The sequence below is a fragment of the Thunnus maccoyii genome, chromosome 19, assembly GCF_910596095.1.
Source record: "Thunnus maccoyii chromosome 19, fThuMac1.1, whole genome shotgun sequence".
Classification (NCBI taxonomy): domain Eukaryota; kingdom Metazoa; phylum Chordata; class Actinopteri; order Scombriformes; family Scombridae; genus Thunnus; species Thunnus maccoyii.
In genome coordinates, this window is record NC_056551.1 from 3,275,602 (window position 1) to 3,302,755 (window position 27,154).

At 39.6% G+C, this 27,154-nt stretch overlaps 1 protein-coding gene across 1 annotated transcript in view; it reads left to right on the forward strand.

The window, feature by feature from the left end:
- Window positions 1-27,154, forward strand: part of dcc (DCC netrin 1 receptor) — a 195,990-nt gene that overhangs the window by 12,740 nt on the left and 156,096 nt on the right. The window contains exons 3-6 of the mRNA XM_042396032.1: window positions 646-933; window positions 6,147-6,297; window positions 7,098-7,234; window positions 26,738-26,892. Of these exons, the coding sequence (XP_042251966.1) occupies window positions 646-933; window positions 6,147-6,297; window positions 7,098-7,234; window positions 26,738-26,892 (731 nt within the window). The remainder of the gene's footprint in view (window positions 1-645; window positions 934-6,146; window positions 6,298-7,097; window positions 7,235-26,737; window positions 26,893-27,154) is intronic.

The following is a 27,154-nucleotide window of genomic DNA, read 5'->3' on the forward strand; positions in this document are numbered from 1 at the left end:
CGGCGTGTGTCCTGACCACAGCAGGCTGGACACTGTCCATCCATACTTTATGACCTGACTTTCATCTGTTCTCCTGCTGTTCAGGGTCTAACTCTTTCTCTCTCACACATCAACACCTGCTGTGCCTCACTTCTCTTCCTGTTCCAATTTTGTCTTAATAATTCTCTTCTTCTTGTCGACCTGAAAAACCTTTACTGTCAGCTCACCTCTTCTTCCTCTTCTTCTTCCCTGCTGCTACTGTGTGCCTTTTGTTTCTGACGCAGAGCACTATTGGTACCAATATGATGTAGGCGTACATGTAGCTAGCTTAGCATAGCAGCAGTAGCACTGTAGTAACGTTGGAAGTAGTAGGAGTATTATCAGTAATTCTAGTAGTAGTAGTAGTTCATTACAGTTCACTTCAGTGCAGTTAATTTCATTTCTGGACAGTCCAGCAAAGTTTAGTACGATTCAATTCATTACAGTTCTTATCTGAATTGGACTTATATAAAATAAAAAAATGACTCCATGCAGGGGTAACAGGAAACTGTAGGCAAGAGTCAAGGAAAGAATCAATAAAATGTGTATATTTATGCTAAGTGAATTCTGTCAATACTCTGTTTTTCTGTTTTTATATTGACCGCTCCATCTCTCGTCTCCCTCCAGGTCCGCTAAAGGTAGTCGTCCCCACAGAGTCTGTCTCCTCGTACCTGGGCGACACCGCCCTGCTGCGCTGCGAGGTATCGGGTGACCCGACGCCCATCATCCGGTGGCAGAAGAACCGGGAGGACCTGCCACTGACCTATGACACTGACTCCCGAATGGCGGTGCTCCCGTCTGGCTCCCTGCAGGTTAGCCGCGTCCAGCCGCCGGACTCTGCTACGTATCGCTGTCTGGCTGACAACCCCGGCAGCACCAGGACGGGGACGGATGCTGAACTCCGAGTGCTCCCAGGTGACTGATCAAACAACGATGCACTGCAAACACATAGCTGCTTGATTTATTGATCTATTGGTCGACTGATCGAAATGGCACCACACATGTTCATTTGGTCCACATGCTTCCAATTTATTTATATAACCTGATATAATAACCTGAAATAATTTCGTTTATTTGATTTAAACTTTTTCTGGCATGAATCATTTTAATCATATTTAAAATGTTGAATGAAAAAGCTGACTGTTTTAGATCTCCAGTCTTGTTACAGTGAGGTACAACACCAGCAGTTTCATTTAATAGTGAGTTATACTTTTTCTACAGTTATCATTTCGTCAGGTAGTAATTTTTTACATTTCCTCCCAGTGCTGGACGGCTCATTTTAAAATAAAATGTGATGTGATGAATATATACAGTGTATGATGTGATTATAATAACATGTCTGCGAACTGAGAGGAAGCAGCTTCTCCTCAGTCTGCAGGGAGTCTGTCAGCCGCTGATGTTCCGTACACTCTACACCGTCCAATTAGACGAGTTCATACACCATCCACTTCATCACTCAGATTACAGCTCAGGTTAGCTCACTCTATCTCTGGTTGAACACCACTTTGACTCAGGCTCATGAAGTACTCCTGTGCTCGGTCCCAGCAGGGGCTCCCTGGAGCCGAAGCGTCGACCTTCAGCAGGATAATCACATGTACCCCACGGCTGAAAATACTTTGTTTTTCAGCTGGTCTGGCTTAACAGTGTCTTAAGTTTAGGAAGAAGAATCAGCGGAGACAAACCTCTAAACTCACCAATACTGTGCAGTATGTATAATAAATCAATTAATTAATCAATGAATAAGTCCATATAGTTAATAACATAATTATAGTAAATAGATGAATGAATGAAAAAATGACATAAAAGTAAAGAAAAAATATTTAAAAATAAAAACATATAGTACATAAAATATTAGAATTTAAAACAAATGAAAGAGTATAAATAAATATAAATAATATAAATAGAGGTAAAAGAACTAAATATATATATATATTAATGAAACATATTAATAAATAAACAAAACAAAAACAAATCTATAAATACATGTATTTAAATACAAAGTTTAAATACATAAATTGCATAGAAATGTAGAAATACAAGATTTCTCCATGTTGCCATGCAGACGGCTTTGCAAGTTTTCTGTTTGAACCCTTTTCTCTTCGTATCCTTTTTCCTCCTTGATCTGTATTAAGTTTTAATGGATCAGACGGATGAAGCTTTAAAGATTCTGACACCATAAAGATTTTATTAACTTTGATCATTAAGATTTTACCAGATAGGGCCCTTAGAGGGACTCAGAGGTCAAAGGTCAGATAATATGGGATGGAACTGACAGATACCCATGGGTCATTTCCAGATAATGCGTGACCTTTGACCTCTGTCCTACTTTCTGTTTTGTTCCATTTGTTGTGAGTCAGTCTGGATAAAACATTGATCTTAAAGATAGAAGAGATGCACAGCTGCAGTGTGCTCAGTGAAATGTACTGGAGATGTGCTCAGAGGCTGATCTGATTGACTCGTTTCTTACAAGGTTTACTGAAGATGCCTTTACAAAATATCTGCTTCTTTAATAAGAAGTAAGTACAACCCTGTGGGCATAGAAAACTGAAGGAGAGAAGTCAACTAACATCCTATCACAGAGCTTAATTCTATTTTGATACCACTCGGTACAATAAAAATGACGCTAGCGGTCAGCAGCCAGTTAGCCTAGCTTAGCATAAAGACTGGAAGCAGGGGGAGGCAGCTAGCCTGGCTCTGTCCAGAGGTAATGAAGGTAGTCTTAATTGAGATCAAGATCTCTGTTACAAGAGAGACCTGGGTACAACATAGGAGGAACAGTGAGGAAACTCTGTAACAGCAGAAGAAGAAGAAGTGGCTAATGTTTCTGCATGATTCATCTAAAACCCAAATTTGAATTGAAAAGCTCCTGCAAATGTTGCTGATAGACACAGATGAGTTAAGTACTAATGGCATTCACATCAACAAGATGTAACTTTGATTTGTTAGCTTAGTGCTGAAAAACACGTCACAATAAAATGCGATAATGAAATATGGCACTAATGGCTTTCCATACAGTTGTTGCAGAATGTATGCTCTGTATGTGTGTTGGTATTAGTGTGTCCTGGCTCCTCCTCCTCATTGTGATACGAGTGACATCATCGTGTCAACTGATGTGCTGACAGCATCCTTCAGCAGCGTGTCCATGAAAACATTAAAGGAGTCTTGCTGCTGTTGGGTGATTATCTCTGTGATCCTTCGCTCTTTACTCGTCTCTCTGACCAACAAGTAAAATCTGCTGTGTGGACATTTCCCCTGTTTCTTCTTCTTTTGTCTGCTCGTGTTCACTGCTCAGGTTTCTGCTGATTATCTTGTTTTCTCTTTCTTTTGTTTTTAGTTCCTGAATCTGGAGGTCATAGAGATTTACATATTATTCGTTGTGTGTGTGTGTGTGATGTGGTATATGAATCAGACAAATCTGTTCCTGCTGCAGGTAACACTTGCTAAATAAAATATATACTCTTATAATATTAATGGAATTTAGAAGTAATTTTAGATTGAATATAATCCATTTCTTAAAATATAATATTAAAACAAAAATATTAAATATTAAAGTACATACGTAGTTTGTACTGCAGAAAACTTGCCTGACAAAAAGACCTGATATTTTTTTAAATGAATACATGAATAAATTGTCAACAAATTGAATATAAAATTGAACACAATATTACTGTGTGCCAAATATGAAATAATAAAATAATGCAATATTAAATGTAAAAAATAAAAGAAACAATTATGAAAACAAAATACAATTATCATTATTATTATTATTATTATAAAATTAGAATAATAATGTAAAAGATAATCAATAAATAAAATGCATGATTCAAAAAAATATTGGAATAAAATACACTTGAAAATTGTAATTGTAATAAAAATAAATGTAAAATGTTAATAAGATATGATATAATATTAGTGCTGGTAATGGTGGGCCCTCCTGTGCTGTAAAATTACTACATTTTATCTCCTCAGTCTTTTAAAGTTATTTGAAACTTGCGGCTCAAGCGTGAGTGTGGAACCTGTTACTACGGCCCTGTTGACATTAACATGCATCTTGGGTGATCCAAACGCAAGTGGAGTACAGGTGTGAATGCACCCAAGACACATAGAGGACGCATTGAGATCTGATTGCTCATCCGAATGTGGTCTGGGCCACAAATGGCCACATTCTTTTAGTAGTGTGTACGCAATTTGTCCTTGGCCACACTGAAGGACCACCCACTCGACTGACGTCCTCTGTGTCAGTGGAAGTACTCACTCGCACGCCAACAGCATCACGTTAAAGTGCAAAACAACAAGAAGAAGCCACAAAAACAGGCAAAATGGATTGTCGTGAATGGAGTACACAGGAAACACGCTGTTTGATTTCCATGTTGGCCAAAGAGTTTTGATTTTGCCTGCACATTGAGGTCCCCACCAGGATTCCTGTTGCTCCTGATGGCCAGTCTGACGATGCATATATATATGTGTGTGTGTCATCAGACTTGAGTTTTTCTTAAATCAGATATAATCAAAGTCTGAAAACATTAAAGTTTCGACTTATTGTTTTTTTCAGAAGAGCATGCTGAGACAGTTCTGCAATTCAAAAAACCAATCATCTTTGTCAGTGGATTAAAGACAGTGTGACATCATATGGTCTGTCCATCAGAGCAGTAACTGCCACATCTGGACAGAAATTCATGTTTCACTTCCATAGCCTGCTTACTGTTTGGCTTTTTGCAGTGGTCAGATTTCTTTAACATCATGTGAACCAGAAAGCTGTTTTTAATGGAGGTATAGGGATTAGAGAAACCTGATTCTCCATCTCTATCTGTCCTGGACAAAGCAGATTTCTTAGCCATGTAAACATATTTTCTGGGTTTCTGATTAGCTTGTTACATGTGAGCCTGTGCAAGACAAAGACTTTAGATACTGTTTAAACATCCTAACCAGACCTAAAAGGATCGGTTCAGGCTCAAATTCTGATATAGCGTTTACACAGACTTCCCATCACATTACAGCTGTCAGTGCGCTCTGACTGGCTTCCTACCACAGCTTCTATTGTAGCATCTAGAAGCATTTTGTTTTCTGTTTGAACGTTGTATCCTTGTATGAGACATGGAGACAGCTGTTACTGTTAACACAGAGGAACCAACAAATCACGACCCACTCGTGCTATGTGGTAGCTGAGATCAGGTAAAGTTTCCCCAAGCTTTACCCCTACAGCCCTGGATACATTCTAGTAGTTGCGTGCTGATTTGGCGTTACAGAGTGAACTACAAATGATGTATTTATTTATATATATATTGTCAGCTCAACTGGTGACATTTTCTCACTGAAAACGGTGTATTTATGTCCATTTTGGCAGCAATTAGCCACAACTCTGTCCCTTTTGGGATCTCTCAAAGGAAGTCTCTGGACCGTATTAAGTTAAATTCGGGTACATTTTCACTGTAAGAAAGCTCAATGGCAGAGCCTGATTTCTCCCAGTTACCTTATTACTGGGAGAGCTACAAAAAGTTTTCAGTGACCTACATGACAATTCTACCAGAGGAAATCGGGGCCCTCTGCTGCTATACATGCTCACAGATAAACCTAAGAGCTCACAGTGAAGCTGGAGGTCTCTATGGACCGCTGTAGATAATGTTCCCAACATAAAGAGAGTAGGAGAAGTGTGTGATTTCAGTGGCTTCCTGCTGGGATTTCACTTCACTAGGTGCAAAGGGAAAGAAAAAGACTGAAGCATGATACACGCTTGCCAACATGACAATGACGTCATGCACAAAGCCGGGTCCGTAAAGAAAAGATTTTCCCAGTTGAGTGTGGAATCATTTGTCTGGCCTTCACCCAGCCACCCTGACTTCAACCCTATCCAACACCTTTTGAATAAACAGGGATATTGACTGCGAGCCAGACCTTATCACCCAACATCATCACTAATGCCTCGTGGCTGCCAGGTTCTAAAATGTGCTGTAAAGCAGAAGAGTGGAGGCTGTTACAGCAGCAGATTATAAAGCTTGCGGTGGTTTGGAATGACATGTTGAACTATCACTTACGTATGGAACGTTCCGGTTCACTGTATCTCATGATGTGTACCACCTTGGTTCAGCTTTTCATTCCCCTCTCTGTCTCTCTCTATTTCTCTCTCTCAGAGCCCGGTGTGAGCAGGAACCTCCAGTTCCTCCAGCGTCCATCCAGAGTAACGGCTCTGCTGGGAACCGACGCCATTCTGGAATGTTCCGCCTCAGGATACCCAACTCCCAGCATCCAGTGGAGGAGAGGAGAGGAACTGATCCAAAGCTGGTCTGTCTAACTGACTATAAACCTAAGATATTCTCTAATGAACCCCTGTGGTAACCATCCCAGCATCCACCAGTAGCCCAAAATTTTACTGAATAACTGAACATAAAAGTCTGGTGATGTTCTATATTCTTCTTTCTTTTTCTCTTTCAACAAATCTCATGTGCAAAGCCAAACCAACACCGAACTGATCTTCTAACAAGTATCGTCTGTGTGTATCAAAGCCTGATATATCTTATTCCTCTGTGCCGTGGAGCTCCGTTGTTGTCCAAAAAAACTATTAAAAACATGTCATTGAGTCACGCTGTTGCACTGGGAGACATGTTCCGTCATAACCATGAACACACACGCTGTAGTTTGTTTTGACTCAATCGTACACACGCTGTCCCGCTGCCAGAAATACTCACTAGAGCAACAAATGTGTGTTAATCCACAGCTGAAAATAGTCTCCAGCAAATGCATTGTAGTATTTCCCTTCTGTTTGAGTAATGTTTGCTTAAAAAAAACCACAGTGCCCAGCTGTTTGGGGGAATTACGGAGCATCAGTGGGAACCGATGGGTTTGGGGCTGAGAGGCATAAACAAGCGTAAGGAAGTCAGAAGTATTGAGAGACGGAATAACACATTGTTGATTTTAGTCTTTTCATGGGATTTGTTGATAATAAGAAAAATATAGTATAACACCAAACTGATCTTTTAAGAATCAAAGCAAACATAAAAAATCCAACATGTTTTCTGTAAGTTATCAACTGATAAAAACAAAAAACAAACATAAACACAAGCTCACTCTTCATCTCTCTGCAGGAATAAGAAGTACTCTCTGCTGGCGGGCAGCAATCTGATCATCAGGAGCGTCACTGACGACGACTCTGGCAGTTACAGCTGTACAGCCACCAACAAGAACCACAACATCACTGCGAACACAGAGCTGAGTGTGCTAGGTGAGAAACCAGACATGTGTTGTGTTTTTTTCCTCCATATTTTGCCTTTGAAAGTGACAGTAGAGAGGTGACAAGGAGGGATGACATTCAAACACAGGTCCCCATCCACACTCCAACCGGGGATGTTTTGCGATGACACGGTAGACGTTTTAGAAGCCTAAGCCACCAAGATGCAACCCTCCTAAATCTACCTCATATGGATAGAAATGCAAGAATTATACACACACACACACCTTCAGTGTTCAGTGCTGTGTGGAAATAATAAAATGAAACCGTGTCACTTGTCAAAGCTCCCAAGGGAAGGGATATAAAAAAAAAAAATCCCAACTGGACACTGCTAACAGCCCGACATCTGCAAAACAATAAAAAAATAAATAAAAATAGAGAAAAAAAAATCCTCTGCTGGCAGAAACCGTCCTGGCTGTAGACACTCTCGGGGACGGAGAATCACACCAAGAATCAAATGCAGTCATAAAATATGAAATCCGAGCCGTCTGTTTGCTTGAGGAGATTTTCATAAATAAAATATGTTTTGTATTTATTGTCTGAGTGCTCCTCAGCTGCCGGTGGATTCAGGCTGAAGCTGTTCATGTATTCAGGTGTATTCAGACACCTGAGCAGCAGCTGATTGTTGGTTTTGTGAGGAGCAAACACCTAAAACGATATTTCAGTTGTAATCTTGTTGGATTTACATAAAATGTAGCAAAATATAGGCAACAAAAAACACTATGTTAACATAACTATTCCCATCCTAAGGCCACTATTCTACACCACTTCTGCTTTTATGTTGCAAAGAACACCCCATAACTAAACCTGCTTTTTTTGTATTTCGACAAGGCTGAAATTGACATACTTCTAAGAAGATGGTTTCTGTACTTGAACCCTTTTGCTATCATGATCCTGGTCTCTTCTGATGGGGAAGTTCACTATCAAAAAGTGTGAATTTGTCTAAATGATTCTGCATCAGATTTAGGGGAAAAATGTGGTAAAATGTTTTGGGTTTTTTTTGCTTTTTTTTCATCTGAATGTTCTGTTTTATTTACAGAATAGGCAACTGTAGAAGAAACAGCTGCAAAACAATGAATCAAGGGTGTTATTTCCTTTATTTTGAAAAACTTGTTTTTGTCTCCCGCACTTTAACGGATTCAGTTTGACTTTCAAACTAAAATTTCTCTGGAGCTGTTATAATCCAGAGGAGAGATGAGAGGAACTGATAAAAATCTGTGCTCATAGGGTGCTTTCAGTTATTGCCAGGAGCTCAGAAAGGACAAGATTTATGAGCAACAGCGTATGTTTTGTACTTTCTTTGCCCAGAGTTTGGCCTCTCAGGGTATCCTCTAATTGATGAATCTGGCCGGTACCAATATTTAAACTGCTGTTTTCTGGAGTAACAGTCAGTACTCTTATAAAAATGCTAGAATTTAACATCAATCAAAGAAAATGCAGTAAAGGACAGTGCTCAGTAAAAGATAAATAAATAAAATATGATATTGGTAATAAAAGCTAAATGTAGCCTCCATGTTTTAATAATACCACAGCTAACATAGCATTTCTATTAGACTACAATTAGTTTAGAAAGCCCAATAACCAGATTGATAATTATGTGTTATTTTCTTGATTGATATGTAAATTCAGAAAATAGCATTGGCAAAAATTTTCCTTTTACTTTTTAAAAAATATATTTTTCTGCCATTTGTGTGTGTGTGTGTGTGGAGCCAGCAGGAAGTCAGTGGGCTCAGCCAGAGAGAGACTGTAATACTTGTGCTCTGTGGACCTCATAATGAGGCTTCGTGCCCAGTGAGCCACATTCACTGCAAAAATCAGATCTCGGAACACTGTATGCACTTCTCTTAATATTTCCATGGTACTGTGTCCGTGTAATCGTCAGTTTGATAGCAAATCTAACAAATAATGATGGAGAGAAAATGATGAAATGTCAAAAGTTAGTTGAGGGAAACTATCTGAGTAAATGTGTTTGGGTCTTTTGAACAGACTTGATTCTACTGTCATTATATCAAGCATTCGGCGAAAGGAAGTCACGCCCAAACTGATATACATATCTGTGAATACAGCGCCTACCACCAGACTACTGCATCAGATTTGTGTACCTTTTAATGAAACAGAGGGCATTTTTTTCTACGAGCAGAGAGTTGAAATCAAACAGAAGCAGCTGTTGTTTGTTCGACTCTCAGGAGAAAATCTGCAAATTAACCTTCGGGTGTTTTCAGTTTCCTTCCAGCTGGGCCTCTCTGCTCGTCTCCGTCCTTTCATGTCTTTGTCTCAGCGTCCCCTCTGAGTCTGTCTCTGTGTTCACATCACATTCATATTCTGTTTACACTCCGCTGTCATCAGTCGCTGCCTGCAAACATCACACAGTGTTTACAATAAACAGGAGGAGTCTGTCTGCGATCTGATCATATTAAGTGCTGCATTCTGACATGTCAACATTAGTGCAGTTGGATGTTTAGTATGCCAACATCCAACCAAGACAACTTTATAACATCAGCAGTGGACTTTCAAAACACCCCAGTTAGATAAAAAAGATTGATGTCACTCTCATATATGAAGCTACATCCAGCAGCCTGTTTGTAGCTTAGCACAAAGACTGGATATAAGTTGAACCCAAGCCCCCAGGAACAGCACTAAACTGTGTAATTACAACGTCACATGACACTATTGGGCCCAAAAAGACCTTTTTTTCATAGACTTACATTGTGAAAGAGACGTCTGTAAATTAGCAGATACATTTTTTTGAGTGTCACAACCCTGCGAAATGACTTGTCTCACTGTTATAATTTGATCCTTTCAGTTATTTCGAAAGTCTAAAAGAGCCGTACAATTGAATTGTTTTATCCCCATTCAAGTTAGCCAGAGGGCTAAACCGGAAGTAGCCGACTCGCCGGCGAAAGCCACAAGTGCGCTTGCTCTATGGGCCCAATGATCCCGGAAGATCTGGGTAATTTTATACACGAAAGTTGAACTTTTTTGGCTTCATGCGCCACTGAGCAACTTTCATAGGAATGAACGGGGCCCTGCCTCCAACACTGTAGCCAGTTCTCTTTATACATCCATGATTGAAACTATTTAACTAAGCTAGCCTGGCTTAGTCCAAAAGTATATAAATCTACCTACTAGCACCAAAACCTCCACAATTAACATGTTATATCTCCTGTTATCTGTACAAAACCCAAAGTGTAAAAATGACAAGTTGTGGTTCTTTGAAGGATCATTAGCTGTTCTGTTTCTTAGCTGAGTGAAGTGACTTCCTTCCAACCTTATGATGACTGCGCCTGGCTAAGAAATAGTCTGAGCCATGAACGTCCAGAAAACCACATCTAGTCATTTTCACAATACAATAATAGCAACATAACATGTTAATTTTGAGGTTTTGGTAGGCAGACATCTTTACCTTTTGACAGAGACTCACAAAGATGCCAAAATGTATTACAATAAAAACAACACAGTATAATAGACAACATATTCACACAAAAATGATGATGGAGTGGGACCTGCCTGCTGTCACTGCACAACACAAACAATAATTTAAAATGTAAAAAGTTTCAATGTACACATAACATTCATACTCATATACTCTTTATACCTGCTATGTTGACATACTGCACCCCAGCACTTGTCACAGTAGATCTACCTGTAAGTGAGTAAAATGCATCTCAATCACATTCTAATAAACATACAACTGCAAAGACATGCAGACTTCTTTTTCTAAACTTCACCCCAATTCAGTGGGAATCACTATGTGCCTCTGGTTACAGAAGAAACAGGTAAAGGAAGAAGGATATTGGGGAACTGAAGGAGAAAGGAGAGGACAGAGGATAGAAAGGATAGAATAAAGAAAGAGACAGTGTTAGAAAAGCAGGAGGGAAAAGAGGATTAAAAGGTAGGAGGAAAGAAGAGGAGAATAAAGGAAATACATTTTCAAAAATCTAAAATTTAAAATAGACATGAAGCCGGTGTGATTAGAACAATCCTTCTGACTAATTCCAGTGTTTCTGATAAACACAGGGAGGCTGATGTTGTAGACTTCCTACACTTTGTGTATTTTTTAATCTATTTCCTGTCATTTCTTAACTAAAATGGTCTTTTATAATACATTTCAAAGCTGAAGGAGACAGGGATTTAGACAGAGGTTGTTTTTTCTTATCATGTCGAGCCTCCAGTGATTTGTGAATACACTCTGGATTTATATATTCATCCCTCTCTCTGCCTGCCTTTTATCTCCCCCTGCCTCATCTGCAAATTAAATATATTTGATAAGGTGAACAGTTTACTTACACGCTACATTTACACACTTTCTTTGCATATTTATGGACTTCAGTGCAGGGATAATAAGCTTACAGATACACACAGAGAGGAAATGTTAAACATACCAGCACGACAACGGAGTCATGTCACACTCACCACTCTACTTTTTCATTTTTTCGAACACTGTTAAGCAACTCAGAAACTCAACACTTCCTAAAGATGTTTCACATTAAAACCCTAACAGAAAAGGAATTGGTTATTAGGAAGCTTTTATTTGTTTGTGCTGAACCCCTGTTTGAGATCCTGACATTATTTGAGTACTGGCTATTGAATGGTATATTTATGGTGTATGATATTGTCAGACAGTGTGCAGAGACATGTTTCATTTGTAACTTTTAAAGCCATGTAAACGAAAATTCAACAGCCGAAGGCAGACTAAACAAGTTTCATTAAGTGTCTAGACATGTCTCAAATATCACTGCTCGCTGTAGAGAAAGGCTGATGTGTCATATTTATTCTGATTTTTTTCTTTATTCATACTTAAACCTGCAACTCTTACTTATTTTGACCCTAACCCTAACCCTAACCCTAACCCTGCCCCTAACCCTAACCCTAACCCTAACCCTAACCCTAACCCTAACCCATATACGGTATACTCTATAAATTTCAAATTAAATTCTACCCCTTATGTCCTCTAAAATGTTTGTCATTTTACATTTACTGTGTCTAAAAATCAAATGAGGTCATGCAAAAAGAGTTCAACAATGTTTATTGCTGTTTCATGTTTCAATGTTAAACATAAAAACCCTACGGATAAATTAAAAATGCATTTTTCTAGAAAACTTGGTTGTTGTTGGACACGAGACAAGCTCATTTCTCCAGTCTGTCTTGCATTTATATGAAACTAATAAAGTATAAATATGTTGTGCTAATATGCTCCATTACACTTTGTTTTTTTCCAAATGGAGGCAGTTAGATGCTGATGAATATCCGCAGCGTGGTGATATATGGAGATGTGTGGGTTCTGACTCCATAGGGCAGTGACCGTGATTAGATGATTAGGATAACGAATGTACGTGTTGTTTCCCATAATAATGAGTGCAGCCCGGCTCATTAGCTGGTTCCTGTTAGCAGCTTAATGAAAGCAGTGAGAAACAGAGCCAGCAATGCAGCTATCAGTCATATTCACTGTCAGCACCGGCTGCTGGAATTAGTACTGGACGCTAATGGAAAAAAATCATACAGGGTGTATGAGAGAGTTTCCTGTAACCAATGAGCGTTATTACAGAGTTTAATAAAGGTATTTTAGTGTTTTTGTAGTGTGCTAATGTTGTTATAAAGGTATTATAGTGTTGTTACAGTGTTAAGGCCTGTAGGATTTAAAGCTGCAAAATTCGGTGGCAAATTCAATTCATTCTGATGGAATTGCAATGATTCACTTGGGGGAGCGAAGTAAATTCACAACGATTATTCAAGTCAACTTCATCAAGTTCAATTTTGGTGAATTTGACCCATAATGCAGTGTTGACCAATGGCAAGCCATCTTATTAGTGCTGACCTTTGAGGGAACAGAGAGCTTGAGAGTCCAAAATGGAGGAAACTATAATAGCTTATTAGCTGTGTTACACCATTCACTTTCATTTAACCTCCTTTATTGGAGTAAAAACTCTTCCACAAAAGAGCATCACTGGTTTGCAGACGGGACTTGATGGTACAATACATCTTTTGAATAATCTGTGTGAAGTTAATGTTCCATTAGCAGCCAAGCTAACAAGATAATGTGTTTGCTAACTGAACATTAGCAAGCTTATTAGCTCCACAGAGAGCTTTGGGAGAGAAGCTGTGGGATTGTGACTCACTTCTGCTAGCCTGGCCAGCTAGTGAGTTAAATGTTCGCCACAGGATGTTAGCCAGTGGGGTGAACCACGTTACCATAGCCTCCATAATACTTGATCACAAAAGAAGCAGAAAAAAGGCACAGAGAGAAAAAAAACCTTGATTAAAAAGAAAAAAAAAATACCCTAAAATACCTATGTGTTTGGCAGTATATGGTAGGTCATTTACAGTGGAACTTTTACTTTAGAAATTACGAACATGGCAGATTCACACGGAATTAAGATCACAGACGACATCCGCAATTATTACAAATGATTAGAGGTCCCCAGGTAATACTAGTCCCATTCGAATAGGGGTTTTGTTTCTTACAGTTTTTTCCTTACTCTATAAATTCCAATCTCATAACTTCAAAAATGTTGCTTTTTTAACAAGCAGATCTCTACCCTCACGAAACTAAATTGAAAAACAAGCATGCCAAAATCAGATTATCTTTAATGTATAAACAGCAATTTCTTCCCAAAAAATGTCTGAACATTAGTTGAAAAGCCATTACCAAACTAAAAAACACCCAAATTGGCCACACCACAAAACCACCAGATGCTTATGTTGATCATAAGTATATGCAGTGGCAGTCTGAGCAGTTTTTTTTTAAGTGTGGGCTAAACACCTAATGTGCTGTCCCAGCCCAGACTCTCTCACTGCTCCATCCATGTTTCTAGCATTGTCTGTAACAACAGTAGTGGGCTGATTAAAATGATGCGAGCTCCCATTCATTAACAGCCACTTTCATTCCCGCAGCAATATTTTGGCCAGTGTGTGATTGTGCACATTTGGAGAACAAAACTCACCATTTCCCACTGGCGGTAGATGATGTGAGCTGTGATAGTTATGTAGCTTCGGGTAGCCCAAGAGGTCCGGCCATCTGTGGTTATCCTGACTCACTCAGTCCTCTGCAGGGCTTCTTTAAATTCTACTTTCACATCCTCATATGAATCATCCAAACTGAAATGAGCTTGATTACTCCCTCTTGCGTTAATATGAATAAATGACATCTACATCCTCTGAAGGTTATGTTTCATTCCATTTTTCAGCTTCACAATGTGTACCATATTTTTGAATTGTGAAATATTGTGCTACGGTGTATTGTTACACCCCTAGTTATAGTTTATACAACTGTGTTGTTATAGTGTTGTCATGGTGTTATAGTGTTGTTATAAGAGTACCATAGTGATGTTATAGTAGATGTTACTGTTACAAAGTTATTATAGAGGTAATAGTATAGATGTTATGCTTCATTTATAAGATTGTTGCTTGTTATAATGTATCATAAAGGTATTGTTGATATAGTGTTATGGTGGTGTTATAGTGATGTTGATTAAAAAGATCATGTTAAGGCAGTTCCTTGGATGACAATAAATAGACTCCACCGTCATGTCCCATTTGACAACCTTAAGTTGTAGTAAGACAAGGAAATGAAAAGGATACAGCAAAATGTTGACATGACATCAGTCAAAAACATATGAGTGTCAGTGCAACAGTTTCAAAGATCTTCTGTTGCTTATATTTTGTCTGTCAAAAGAGAACAACATAGCTCAAATTTCTGTAAAGTTAAAGGTTAACTCTCACCAGACAGTTGCTTCTTTAATACACTGATGTATTGAGGGAAACAACATGTCAGTGTAGCCAACTTGAATGAGTGAGTCTGTCCTGCAGTGCAACCACTTCTGAGCTGAAGCTTTACATTTAAAATGAGAGTTCTTCTGTGTTGATTGAAACATCGCTAATGGCAGTTAATAACCCTAAATCACCAAACACACACGCACACAGACTGCTTCACAGCAGTAAAACACAGATTGGTTTAGTCTCTTTGGTCTGTGGTGATTGTCTCACTGCACTGTGGAATCATGAAGCACTTCTCCAGCAAAGACGACACACACACACACCTCCTGGTTGTGGCCTGCGGGGTTCCTCTCCCGATTAATTACAGGCTCTATGAATTACTGTGGGTGTTTTAGAAAACATTTAACAAGCTGCCAAACTCCCCCACTGTGCCGCCGGCCGGCCTGCCATCACTCGCCCAAAAAAGACTGAACCATTGAGAGAAAGACATGAAAGAGAGAGAGGAGAGAGAGAGAGAGAGTGGGGGGCGGGGTCACAGAGCTCCTGCAGAGAGGGGGAAGTCTTCACTAATACAGAGGGAGGATTTCAGTCTGTCAATATGTTCACCAGTCCAGCCAGCACCGGAGCATTTCCACCCAATCAGGTTAGGTAAACTGCCAAAACTGCTCATCACTCTCAGATATTTCCCTCTGTGGATCCATGCTGGATAAAAACACGGTGTCTTGGAAACTGTTTTTATCAGAAAAACTTGAATTTAATCAGAGGTATCTGGGGAAATTTGACACAGAAAGATATCTCTTTAAACGTACGTCTGACATTTTGTAACATCATCTTTTTTTTTACCATTATATCATCATAAAATGATTTGAAACTGGGTTAAAAGGTCTTTGTCATCTACAGTCATCTACTTACAGAGTCAGTAGACTCTAGTAGGCCCAGGGTTTGAGTCCTTGTAAGCCTGTGCATAAAAACAGCATTGATGCTGATTTCTCCTGTGGGGGCCAAATTCCTGGATAGGTGGGCCTGGCCCCCCGGGGGTCTGTCCAGAGTAACATCAGATCAAACTAGGCAGTGAAACTCTTGGTACAAGACTACAAACACATAAAGTGTTAAAAAATATATAAATACAAATGAAAAAAATGTAATTTGTGTGCGTCTAGTCAAGAGAGTGGTCCAGGACTTGTTTAGCCTAGCTTCACACAAAGATTGAAAGCAAGGGGGAACAGCTAGCCTAGCTCTATCAAAAGTTTAAAAATCCACCTTCCAGCTATTAGAAAGCTGCCTTTACATGCTTCCTGAACTACTTCATCATCCTTTCATTGTTCTTTTTTCCTCGTGTTCCTCATTTCTTTCCTTATCCGTCCGCCCCTTCATATCTTCTTCCTTAAGGTTGAAGTTATAAAAAGCAATTTTTAAAAAGGCAGCATTTAATTTGATTAGATTAAATGAAACTTTCTGGTGCCTGTGGGGGGAAACTGAGTCACAGCTGGATCTGTTTGATGTCACTTTGGCCTCAATTTAACTTTAACATACTCCAGTGTGAAATATGAGTGTTCGATAATACAGGAGACAAGGGAGAGGCTGGTGTGATTCTGAAGGAGGACATTTATATGAGGGGTTTTACCAAATACAAAAACAGATCAGGTCAGATGTGTCTGGGGCAAGAGCGAGAACGTAAACACAGGAAGAAGGTCCTGAAGGAGGTCCACTGGCCAAATACAGCAGTACTACGCTGTGCTAGTCCAGGTCTGACTGTGAATCATTCTCCGGCTAGCTGCTAGCAACTCTTAAATTAGCTTATCTGCATCCCACTATGCAACGCACACCTGGCTATGGGAGCCATTTCTCTTGTGGAGTTCAACCAGTAGTCAGGTTGGATCGACGTTGGATCACATTCCCACCACAAAGAACCACTCCAGAGTTCATTTGGGACCAGACCAAGACCACCTACTCTAAAGGGTCTTAATGTGGTTGTTTTGGTCCATACATGAGCGTGATTACTGTGTTCACACCTGCCCAAATGAATCGCATCAAATCAGAGTTCGATTTAACTGAACTAAAAGTGCAGATGTGAAAACACCTTTAGACATTCAGCAAGGTTAATCCTGTATAGCTTTTAAATGAGATCATCAGTTTTCACCAGCATTGTTGTGCAGTGCTGGATAAATCTTGACTGATGTTGCTCAGGTCTTAATCGTACCTCACGATCCGATATGTAAGCCTGACACTTTTAAACCCTTTAGTGTCTAGTCAGTAGGCAGGAAACTAAAGTAAGACCAGCGCAGCTCGTTGCATTTAACGGAGGGCTGTTGTGGACTAATGTGCACACCTGCCACACAGTCCATGTTAGTTCAGGCACTGTAACATCAATCCGTTAAATCAACATCTCTCTCTCTGTGTTCAGTTTTACCTCTTTCACAACTCATTAATCAACAAATCTTCTTAGTTAACAGCTACACAGTTGTCTACAAATCAACAACTGTTTAACATGTGTTCAACATCAAGCACAGAATATTGAGGGACACAATCCTGCTTTCCATCAGCTTCTAATAATGGCTCGTCTCAAGAACGCAAATACAGATAGTGGCTTTGCATCACACCCCAAGTCCCATGATATGATTTAAGAAATACAATTTGCTTTCCTTCATCTTCTGTCTCTGATTCTGTCTTTCTTTCTGTCTCAGGACTCTAACCCTCAGTTAATCAGCGTTTCTTTATGAACTTGTTCGGTGTTACAGATTAAAGCGTTGCCGGCTCTTTGGTCACGTATGTTCAGACTGTTTAATCCGTCTCAGTCTGTCCAGCGTGCTGCTGCTGCTCATTTCTTTCTGCCTGATCACAGGTTTTTAATGCGCCCGCTGAGTCCAACCAGCCGACGAATCAAATCAACCTGACCCGTCCTTTGTCTCTTAAGCTTTGTAATCCAGGATTTGAACTCAATCAAGTCACAGAGGGGAAAAGGAAAAAGGACTTAACGTGACTTTTCAGTGTGACTCAACCCCCGAGAGGACCGACCTGCTCGGTATGTACTACTCATCGTGCTCTGTTTGAGCTCAAAGTCAACAGCTGATGATCAAAAAAAAGGATTCACTACGTGTGACCTTGCAGAGAGACGTCTTCCTCAGCATGTCCTGGAGAAAACAAACGTCTCCATGAAAGTGAAGAAACGTGAGCTCATCAGTTACGGACATTTGTTCGTTTTTACCATCTGTCTCTCTCGGAGCTGCAGATTGTTTAGATGCTTGTGATGAATCTTGGGAGATTCCTGTTCCTTCTCGCCAGTCAGATTGCCATCCGTTTCGTCCTTGTTTGCCATCCTTAATCCTCCCATCTGTGGGTTCTTTTGTTTGGAAATTGATATTATGCTAAATAGTTCTCACCGCTGGTTGGAGGTAATTTGAGAAGTGGTGTCATGCTGATGGGTTCTTCAGTTTTAGTGTTTTTTTTCTACAAACTGAATTTAAAACGGATGTGTTTCCCTCCGTCCTTCCTTCTAAACCTCAACCGTCACGTGTCAGGCTGCAGTTTGTACTCAGCAGCTTGTCTGACCTTTGACCTCGCGTTGCTCTGTTAGTTTCCTCTTCGCTGTGATGTCACAGCATCTGTCAGCATCCTCCCTCCTTCTTCCTGCCTGTCTGTCCGCTGCGATTACCTTCACACCGGCTTCACCTGCTCGTCCGGACAGACAGTTCCAGCTGGGACCGACAGGTGAGGTCGGCCTCGGGTGTCTCGTCCTGTGATTGCGTCTCTCAGCGGGACCACCGCCGTACTGATCTGACAGGATTTGGGTCAAGGCTTTGGGACAGAGAGCTAATTATCCATTATAAATATCCACTGTGTCATCCTGCTATGATGACCTCCGCTGCTGTCCAGCTAAACTGCTGCTGGCAACCAGCTGGAAGTCTGTCTTCCTGCTGTGAGCTGCAGCTGAGGAAGAATTTGCCAAAAAAGCACAGCTGTCCTTCACTTCTGTGTTCAGACGACAGAGAACAACCAGTCAGACGTTTTTATTAGCGTTAAAAATGCAGTGTTAGTATTTAAAATGTTGTAAATTCTCAACAAAAGCTATTATCCACTGCGTATATGGTACATTTCCACAGCACCAGTTCCACCAGTACAACAACAACAAGTCATGTCATACTCAACACATCTACTGCTCTCAGTTTCTCCTTTTAACACAAACACTCACATTTCATTCTCACTTGCTTCTACTTGCTATTTTCCCCCCATGAAATGCAACACTTCCTACAGATGTTTCATATTAAAAGTCTGCTGGAGAGATTATGCCTTTTTAAAAGTGGCTAGAAGGCTTCAAAAAAACAGCAAAATAGAAGCGATTAGAGTTAATTATGAAATGAAAACAGTATTTTATTGTGCTATGGACCCCCCCATGAGTTGTGTCCTTAATAAAATCTGAATTGAATTGTAAGCAAGAGAAGGTGAGAGAAGCAGAGCAGACTCATGTAATGATGGAATTAGTTTCTTTGAAAATGTTGGAGAATCTACAAGTAAAACAGGAAATTCTTCATAAAAGCTTGTTTAAGTTATTTCAAATTAAGGGCTGGTTCCCTGCAGTTGATTTATATAAAGGGCCTTTTATTTAACAATTTATAGGAATATTTTTTCCCTGATGTTTTGTCCCTCAGTGCTGCTGTAATCACTCGTCTCTGCTCTCTCTCTGATGAAAAATCCATTCACCTTAATTCTATTGAGAAATGAGATTTTACTGGTTTGATGGTCAGCGTCGGGTCAGCGGAGGATCAGAGGAGCAGGACTTAAATGATGTTAGATATTAAAAAAATAATCTTAAATGAATGTGTTTCAATTCCAGCAGCGTTGCATCGTCCTGCTGCGGTGTACTTTAGCGTAGCGCTGACACCTAACCAGATTACTGCGAGTTTGATCTGTTTCAACTTAAACCCAGGTGTTAAATTATGGCGTTAAAACACCGTTATTGATAATAAATCTGTGTTTTTTTCTGTTTTAACACTTTTATCTTAGTTTTTATTGCTACAGCCACGATATGAAAGTGTTGGACATGATTTAGCTAACCTGCAGACACCATCAGTTTCTCCATCGTTGCTCTCTAAACTTCTCCTGCTCTTACAGATCTGTTCCGGCCTGCGTCCAGATCTTGATTTGCAGATTGATTACTGCTTTGTGCTCACTCAGTAGTTTTATTGAGAAATGCAGACAGAAAGATCAGCATCTCTCGGTCTCAAGTCCTCTGTTTGTGCTGAAATGAACGGTTTCACTCGGTCTCCTCTGAGACCTGATGGTAATAAAGAGTCTCAGTTTGAAAAACAGTTATTTGTTTTCAGCGTTGTATGAAAATAAAACTGACAATGATTCAAAAAGTTTTCTAGTTTTCTCAACCGCATGAGACCGCAAGTTGATTTCCGCCACATTTTGGAGGCAAATATTAAAAAACAAGTTTTACTTTACTCAAGTCATTTACTTTTGTCACCAGTCATTAATCAGGGACAGCACAACATCAATATGATGATTGTCAGATTAAGCCAAATGCAAATTTTCATCTGCAGTTCCTGGGCTGGTTGTTATTATACATTAAAACTTTGCATTGTTGTTTTTTTCTTTGCTGATTAAGATTTAAAAAACTGACAGCGAGCATGAAAAAAACCAATGTCTTGTCACACAGCAACTTAAACCACCAAACTCTATGAAACGAGTAGAATCACCTCAGTCAGTGACAACATTAACATGCTGCTTACATGTTAATGCATCAAGAATAAGAATCTAACTATATATTATATAATAATAGAACACTGATATGTGCCATTCTGCATAATAAGTCATTTCAATTTTTATACTTGAAATTTGATTTAAATTACACTTGGCTGATAAAACTTTCATTCAAGTCAAACTGTAAATGCAAGACTTATAATGGAGCCATTTTACACTGTAGTGCCTCTTCTACTCACTGTGAATCAAGCTTCTTAATACTTGAAAGTAATAATAAGGATATTTAAAGCTGTATATTTATATGCACGCTATATATATTAAAGGGGCACTCCACTGATTTTACACATAAAAATCAGTGAGCCAATGAAAACAATTTTATAATGTCTTCTGTGGCCTTGGAGGAACTGCCAAGCCTTAGAAAATAATCCTGATGATGTCACAGTGATGTCAACTTGTCTTGGGCTTAGACTTAAGCAATATTACACAAGAGGGTGTGCTTTACCGTCATTTGCTTTCGCTTGTGCAGAGTTCCATTAGCATCACTGTCGTGCCAACAATTAAGGTAAAGCACACCCTGGAGTGTAATATTGCGATTATACAACATTTACCAACAAAATAAAAGATATAAACAAAATGCATTCATATTGTGAGGCAGTTCACTCTAAAAATAAAAAACTTCTTGCTTGTGTTATCCCCGTTTCCATGGAAATACATGGGGTATGACTAATACCTGGAAAACAATCACTCACATCAGTAGACTCCCATGTAATGAAACCTAGTTTACTACTCCAGCAAGTGGGTCGACCCTTAGTAACGACCTAGCAACAGAGACGATTTCTAGCCCCTGCTGACTCAGCTAGCCAACTTCAGCTAATGCTTTCTGGAGATCGCAGCATTCCCCAAACTGAATAAATACCTCACATATAAACACAAATTGCTTTGCTAGCGCAATCTCGTTGTAACTAAGATATCTGCTGAAATTTTTTTTTCCATGGACAGATTTAGCTACTACGTCCGCAAACTTCAGACATTTTTAAGCTAGTAGCGCTGTGTCACCGGTACAGCTGATGGAGGATGCCGGAGTGGGAGCTGAGATATACTCTCAACTGAAGGGAAAATGTTTAAGTTTTGCTGTGTATGACAGTGCAGGGTAATGATAAAGAGTGGAGAAGGGTTCGGGTGTGCTGTCATGCTGATTTGAGCACGTTCTAAATGTTTCAAATTGTGTGTTGTATAATACATATTTAATGAATGCCTGCGGATCAAGCAAAATGATGCTATGCAATTATCCAGTGTCACTAGTGTCACTTGAGCTCCCTCAATTTTGACCGTTTGTTAAAATATGCATTCAGTATCAACTCTAGAGACCAGAGGTTTATTTGTCAGGAGAACCACACATGTCTTAAAGAGACAGGAGCTAAAACAACCTGTTTCAGAAAGAGGCTGAACTGAGGGGCTGTGGAAGTATGAGATAAATAAAGTGACTGTAAGTCTAAATATTCCATTAGAGCCCCAGAATATAAATATAGACCTGGAAATATGCATGATACATCCCCTATAAGTTCAGTAACGGTGGACAGAATGTCTTTTGCCAGCCCGCCTCCACACAGTTACAACGTGTTTTGCTGAGTTCCTGGCCCTCTATAGCTCTACACTCTTGAACGATAGTGGCTTTACAGCACGTTAACTCTTTGAGACATCATGTCCACAGTGAATGATAAGGTGTGAGTGTGTAGAGAGTCTCCATGGATGTACTTAATGACAGATAATTAGTGGTTAAGTGCAGATTGAAAGAGGCTGCTAACGAGTTTGTGTTCACGCGACGAGAACTGAGACTTTAACTCAGACTGAACGTGTGTGTGTGTGTGTGTGAATGCCCTTCACTGGGTGCTATCATCACAGAAACACACACACACACACACACAAACACACACACACAGCAGATGTTCATTGAAATGAACGATGGAGCTGATTTCCATTTGAATGCTGAGTGGAAGTTATTATGGTGCAGCTATAGAGAGGCAGCATCACTGATTTTGTGTGTGTGTGTGTGTTAAGTGTGTGTGTGCGCGCATGTGTGTAAGAGTAAGAGAGACAGAGAGATCATTCTTCCCTCACAGTTTTGAAACGGTCTCCATCACATTTCATTAACAATTTCATTATTTTAACCGTTTTTAGGAAATAATGTCAGTTATATTGTCAGTTACAAACAAGCAACTGTGCGCATCCAGACGAGGTAGAATCATGCTTGTTGTGTCTCGTGGAGGTCAGCTGGTTGTTGATGCATCTCATTAGCATGTGAATAGCCGCTCTCAGCTGTTTCCATCAGGAAGTAGAATTGTATTAACGCCGCGTCCTGCCTGTTGTCGCCGGCATCACAAAGAGCTGCCAGGAAACACAAATGCTTTTGTAAACACGTCTCCTCAGGTGACCAGGTAATCAGTGTTAAACTCGCAGGTGTGCAGTGAGAAAAAAAAAAAGGAGGAAAAAGCAGAAAAACATCCAAACAATCACTCTAGGAATTCCCCAAACACAACAAAGGCTGCTGGGTAATCGGTCGCAGAGCAGTCGTCTTCTATGACACCTAAGGGGAACTGCTGAGACGCACACACACACACACACACACACAGCTTTTCCTGATCTAACTTCTGAGGAAATAGCTAGCTTTTCAACTGTTACGTAAAATAAAAATAATGTAAGCTTTTTTTGACCCTTTGCACCCGTGGGACGCCATGTGCATCAAAAGTGAATCTACTTTGAAATCAAAGAAAACAAGATGCTCCTTAGAACAGCATGTTTAGCACTAGCCTAACTTGTCCTATATAGTGAATCTGCTTTAAGCCTATGAATTTAGGGAATTAAAAGCAAGTACATACATCCGAGGGTTCAAAAGGTTAAAGAAGTGTTGTATCCCACGGCAACGCACAAGGTTGCATAATAACCAAATAGATGAGAGATCATCTGTTCTATCAAAATAGATTGCGACCTTGTTTGTGACTACGGATCTCATCATTCAATACAATCGCAGGCATACCACTAGTCAGATGTTATCCCTTACATAACATCATCCCTTTCCTGTTAGTACAAAATAGTAGATTGGTTTGCATAAATAGAGTACTATATATCTACTATCTGTTGTGTAAAAAATAATTTTGATTTTGGGGGGTTTTCCTATTCACTTCAATGCAGTCAAAGTTTTCTGGGAGTAGCGTCTAGCGGCTGAATTCACTGCAGTTCCGACTTCAACGCTCAGCTGCGGAGGACCCTGCTAAGTTCATATCTGTTCTCCGGTGTCTCAGACTAATTCCTGGACACGTGTTGTAGTCCGTGTCATTTTGTGTATGGGTGTGTAGCTGCCGGTGTGGCGAAGCCGCAGCAGCTCTGAGTTTAAAGGAAATCGTTAGCTCTTAATTAGAGCATTACTGCAGTGATAAAGTTACACCTCCAGATAATGATATATTGATGGGAGACACGCATACACAACTCTACTCCCCTACTAACTTTCTACCTTTCCTCTCTTTCCATTTCTTTTTCTTTCTTTTATCCCTCTGTTACTCTCTGTTCTCTTTTTCTAACACCTTTCTCTCTCTTTCCTCATCCAACTCTTTTCTTTCTCTATATATCTCTGTTACTTTTCTACTCTTCACTTTCTCCTTCATTTCTTGCGTACTTCTGTTATTTCTCTTTCTTCTTATGTACGTGTCTTTATTTCTCTGACCTTTCATTTCCACTCTGCCACCTGCTCGTGTCTTTCTATAATCCTTTCTTTCTTTCTTTTTTTCTTTCTCCCATCCGTCTTTCCTTTCTTCTTCTGATATGTTCAACAGTCACATATGGATGTATTGTTATGATGTCCACATACTTTTGGCCCTGTATTGTATTTTTTATATATAACAGTGCTGTTGAAGCTGCAATGTGTGTGTGTCTGTTTGTTGACAGTGTGACGTTCCTGTGTGTGTGTGTGTGTGTGTGTGTGTGTGTGTGTGTTTGCTGACAGGATGGGTGTTTGTTGTCTTGGAGTGCTACATAAGGCCCTTCAGGCTTCGTACTCGTATCCGATGAGGCTCAAAATGGCTTCTGTCTCTCATCTCTGCTCTCGCAGTCATGAGCTGCTGCTGCATCTTCAACGACAACAGAGCTCAAACATGGCATACGCCTCACCCACTTTTTCTTCCTCTTTCTAGTCTAGTGAGTCTGTAGATGTTTTACCAGCAGTCATATGAGCTTGTACCTGAACATGTTTGAGTCTGTTTGCTGCTTCCTGCTATCACTTCATATCACAGCAGCTTAAACTCACTGTCACTGATCAGAGAGTCAGAGAGAGACTGCTGGTTCACTTACCAAAGTTTGCCAAGTTGATAAGGTTTTAAAGTTTATTCCCCTGTAGCAGTCATTTCTGTGTTCTTATAGATGACTATAATTAAGCTATGTTGTTCTACACAATCTAAAACATGATCAAAATGTTAAACATAGACACGCCAAATAGGGATGTGCAGAGAGCCCAGTATTTGTATTTGTATCTGTATTTGTTGAGGCAGCAAAATTATTTGTATTTGTATCCGAATAAAAGTGGAAAAAGGCTTAAAAATCCTGTTTTTGTTTTTATTACGTTTTTAATTTTAGAAAGTTAAAGTGTTACAAGTGTTCATGGATAAACTACCTTATGACTCTAACTAACAAATATTTTAAAAAATATTTGTATGAAACAAATATTCGTAGAAAACCCATTATTTGTGCTTTGCCGAATAATGTATTTGTATTCGGGCACACCCCTAATGCCAAAGCACGCTAAAAATGACTAATTCCTGCCTCCCAAAAACAAACCAAAACGTGCAATAATATGTAAAATCTCTGCCATGAAAACACATGCTAAAAGGCTTCAAACCTGCCGCAATTGTAGAAACCAATACACATACAGTACAATCTCACAGTCATGCTAAAAACATGCCACTAATGCTAAATAAGTTTGCTAAATTATCAACATGGCAGTAATGCTAAAAACATGTTTAGCATCTTAACATCTTAGTTTTCTTTCATTTCCTCTATGCGCAGCTTTAAACTGTGAATTAAACCATGAAGTTTTGGGTCATAAAACCAATACAATGAGCAAAAAGATGGTGAAACATTGTAGAGCTGACAGGAACTGCACAGTCAGGCAATAATCTTCTGTGAGTTTGTCACAGTGTTCACATATAGGTGGTCATTTAACCAGTTGGAAAAAAAATAATCTTATCTCTATCTGACAGTATCATTTATATCATATTTAGTATCCTGTTGTTCCAGCTCTTCATTGAAGCTATGTAATGCTTACACTGAGTGAAATATTCATTATTACACCATTTCATCAAACAGAAATATTCTAGATGTCTTGTGCATCATTTAAGACACATTTTCTCTGAATTCAACTTGACACTTGGTATCTTTGAAAACTTTGGGACCTCAGCTAGAATGTCTAATAAAGTTCTACGAGTTTTAATAAAGTTTTGGTGCACAGCATAAGTTTGTAATGACTTTCTCACCGGAGGGAGGATTGAGGAGGACAAATCCGTTTTACTTAAAATGAAATTGTTCATCAGTCCGTAAAAGTTCTTTTGAATTCACTGAACTTAGGAGGACCTAATGTACTATGAGCTCACGCTGATCAACCAAAAACCAAACTACCTGGTTAAATCAGTGACCTGTTGCTGCTGTGTTTCTCTAGTTAACGTGTCAGTTAAGATTTACCTGTAAATTTTCTCCTTTGCAAAATTAGCATCCACCCACATATAACCTGCATGAAAATGTCAAATGAATCCGCAGCCGACCGTGAGGTGATGAACATGTAATGATCCATGAAGGGTAATGAGAACAAACATATCAGCTCTTTAGTAATAAGCTGACGATTCTGAGTGTAATTGTGTTAATTATTTTGTAATTAACCGAGGTCGCTACAGAAACTTGCTAATGTGAAACACAAGCCTGAAGGAAAATAAAGTAGGAGAGATGCCGAACATCAAGAATGAACAACAACAAATGCAGTAACAACACTGCACAGGTGTTTCTCTTTCATTTATGATTGTCTGGTTTTATGTATTCCTGCAGTTCCTCCTCAGTTCCTGAACTACCCGACCAACACGTACGCCTACGAGTCCACTGACATTGAGCTGGAATGTGCCGTGACGGGAAACCCGCCGCCAACCGTCCGCTGGGTGAAGAACGGAGAGGAAGTCATCCCCAGCGACTACTTCCAGATAGTGGTGAGTCAAACAGAATCCAGAAACACACACATTTTTCACAAGTTTCATTGATGGTAGTTTAACAGCAATCCAAAAAATGGCAAGTAGAGGCAATTTGAACTGAATAAAAGCAGAGAGCAGCAGAGTGGTGAGTAGGACATGACTGTTAGTGCTGTGGAAATGTACTTTACACTGAATTGAGCTGATAGAGTCTCCTCAGTGTTTATTACAGGGCCTTTATTAGGGCCTGCTTTTAGTTTGTTCATGCCAGCATTTGTGACTC